General features: G+C 37.8%; 1 protein-coding gene across 2 annotated transcripts; it reads left to right on the forward strand.

Moving 5' to 3' along the window:
• Positions 1-311: 311 nt before the first annotated feature.
• Positions 312-2531, forward strand: LOC140884112 (uncharacterized). Of its 2 annotated transcripts, none has more exons than XM_073290786.1 (3): positions 312-487; positions 866-1682; positions 2259-2531. In XM_073290786.1, exon 2 carries the CDS (start codon positions 941-943, stop codon positions 1673-1675), a length of 735 nt encoding a protein of 244 aa, XP_073146887.1. In that variant the 5' UTR covers positions 312-487; positions 866-940; the 3' UTR covers positions 1676-1682; positions 2259-2531. The 2 variants fall into 2 exon arrangements, with proteins under 2 accessions (XP_073146887.1, XP_073146888.1); XM_073290787.1 differs by having other exon boundaries at positions 886-1682.
• The last annotated feature ends 386 nt before the right edge of the window (positions 2532-2917 follow it).

Raw genomic sequence — 2917 nt, forward strand, 5'->3', positions numbered from 1 at the left:
ATAAAAGACAAAAATTCATATGAGACGGTCTCAAGGATCATTTTCTTGAGACTGAGTTTCTTATATGAGTTATCCATTAAAAAATATTATATTTTATGCCAAAAATATTACTTATTATAATAAATATAAATATGATTGACCCGTCTCATTTGTGAGATGAGACCGTATCACAAAAGTATTACTCATAATAAAATATCTAATTGTTTGTTTTGTTTTTTAAATAATAATTAATATGGGCTATGCAAAATTAAACTAATATGGGCCATAGCTGATAAGTGATACACTCAGCCCATCGGCCCATCCTCTTTCTTTCAACAGGCGACAATCATAGCGGCTAGGATTTTGACGCTTCACTCCACCACCTTGGTCGGAGACATTGCTGGACCTACTACACTCTCGTCTTCAGTTCTAAATCTTCTTCACAAGCATTAAAATCGGAGGTTTTCGTAGGGGTTTCGGGCTGCCATTGGACATCTCAGATTCGCCGGTAATCTTTCAATCCGTTTGTTTATTTCTTCTTTTGATTCTTAGTTTTCTGTTGTGGTAACTTATCATTTCTGCTCGAAATCGCGCCATGTGTGTTTTCCGAATGATTGGCAAGAAATTGATTTTTTTTGGTGATACTGAAAAAATTCCATCTTGTACCCTTCTTTATTCCTTTTGAGTTTCTATTAATTTCTGTGTTCAAAGTCTATGTATTCTTCTTTTTGAAGATAAGGTTCGATTGATTGCCTTTTTTATTTGCCCTATTTTACACCTCTTGTCTCAATTAGGTCACTCCTTTGTATGTGGCCGTGATATGATTCTTGAATTTGATAAATTTACTGAATTTGCTTGTATTTGGTGGATTTGATTTGATTTGAAGGTCTTGTCTTATTTGCTCAGAAAGGTAGAAAAAGAGGTGTTTTGGATAACTACTGTGTTGTTGACGCTCAACACTATGAGCTCAACCTTGGTCAGGAAATTGAAGCCCGTGAGTTCGTCATTGGACTCTTTAAGCTACCAATTCTTTCAGAGATGTTCAGTCAGTGGGACGGCGAAGGGGAAAGGTAAGCTCAAAGCTGCGCAGCCTTTGAAAAGATCGAAAGTTACTACAAAAAAGGGGGCAGCTCCAGATACCTCTCAGAAAGATGGACCCAGAAAGAGGAGTGAAATGGACGAAATGGTCGAGAAATGCTTGGCCGCCACTCCACCACTCAGATTCTTGAAACCGAAAGAAAAAGCTAGGGAAGCTGAACGAGAGAAAATGGGGCTAGTTAGCAAGGGTAACGAGCAGGCAAAAGAGAAGCTAAAAAAACTGGGAAAGGATTTCGAGTCGCCCTTCATCATGGGAACTCCTGGAATGGATTTGATCAGTTTAGGTTTAGTTGATGTCAATGAAATTCCAAAGTATGAGCTTACTGTTGAGGATGGACGAAGGCTTGCCAAGGAGTATAGTCGGGTTTTGATGAGGAAGCATAGGGTGAGGCAGAGTTCGGAGTCTACACTGCTGCGGTTGAAAAAAGAAGCAATTGAGGCGCTACCTGAGCATTTGAAGGTCGCTGCTTTGGTTCCAGATTTGACTCCATTTCCCATTAACCGGTTTATGGCGACACTGACACCACCAATTGAAGGTTATATTGAGAAGATCAACGAGGCGGCGAGGAAGAGTTCTGGCAAAGAGAAGCTCAGATAACTCTGAGGTTAGGAGTTCTTTTTTCATGTTTCAGGTGTTTTATATTTTTAGGAACCACTTGACTCACGAGTTAGATAACGAAAGATGCATAAGTAGATGTAGAACTTGAGCTAAGTATATGACAAAGCCAGAATGACTAATCTATCAATGACTTTATATACCACATCAAGCGGTGACTTTATGGTATATTTTGTTAGTGTAGCTATAAATAAAATTACTTCTGTACTGTCCTATTTCAGCAGCAGGCACCCAAGAGTAAACTGAATCTGATGGGTCCAACAATATTATTCTAGTTACATCAAAATTTAAAAGCAGCGAAATGTGGGTACCCTTGAGTATCTTAACTTGTAGTTGGACCACTGAAGTTTGATATCTAACTTGGAAACACGAGTCATCTTGGATTTTTACCCTTGCTCCTTACTTTGATGTTTCCCGCTCACTTGCTCTGTATCCGTAATAACATTCACAGTTGAAGTGGTGATGAAAGTGTTGAAAAAGAACAAATCTATGTAGTGTCGAAACCCCCCGAATTCCTGATGCTTAATAATATTGACAATGCTGATGAATTTCTCACTTCTGGCAGAGCAACGGTTGGGCAACGAAGAATTTCCATTGGACAAGTCCCCAGTTGAATAATATTGGAACTTTCATAAACTGATGCTTATTTCTCATATACTTTTGGGTTAGGCTTGAAGAAGAGTTTTCACGATGAATGTTGGTCATGACAAGTTTGTGCAACATTGCCATCTCCATCAATTACTTAATTCCATGCATTTTCCTGGACACTGTATGTTGTGTTTTCTGATTTTCGTTGCAGTGAACTATGGAGGCAACCTCGTCATGCATTTATTTATTTATATTTATTTATTGTTGTGAAGCAAATCTTTACATTTTACTAGTAAAAGAGTCCAGATGCAGACGGAAAAACAAATAATGGGAAGCAGTGTTCTAAAAAACTTAACTAAGCCTCAAACAAGCCTGAAGCGTCCCTAAATCGCCTTGCTTTGGTTTTTTTTTTTTTTTTTTTTTTTTAAAAAAACCGTGTAAAAAACTAAGCCTCAAACAAGCCTAAAGCTTCCCTAAATCGCCTAACTTTGGTAAAAAAAAAAAAACCGGGTAAAAGGCGATTAAACATAAGTTGGTCGCATTAAGCGCACACCTAGTTATGTTTTAATATGACTTTTTTAAAGCAAGATCGATCGATAAGTAGAAGAGATGAGATAAATTGGAGATTTTACTAAT

Source organism: Henckelia pumila, chromosome 2, assembly GCF_033568475.1.
Source record: "Henckelia pumila isolate YLH828 chromosome 2, ASM3356847v2, whole genome shotgun sequence".
Taxonomy (NCBI): Eukaryota; Viridiplantae; Streptophyta; class Magnoliopsida; order Lamiales; family Gesneriaceae; genus Henckelia; species Henckelia pumila.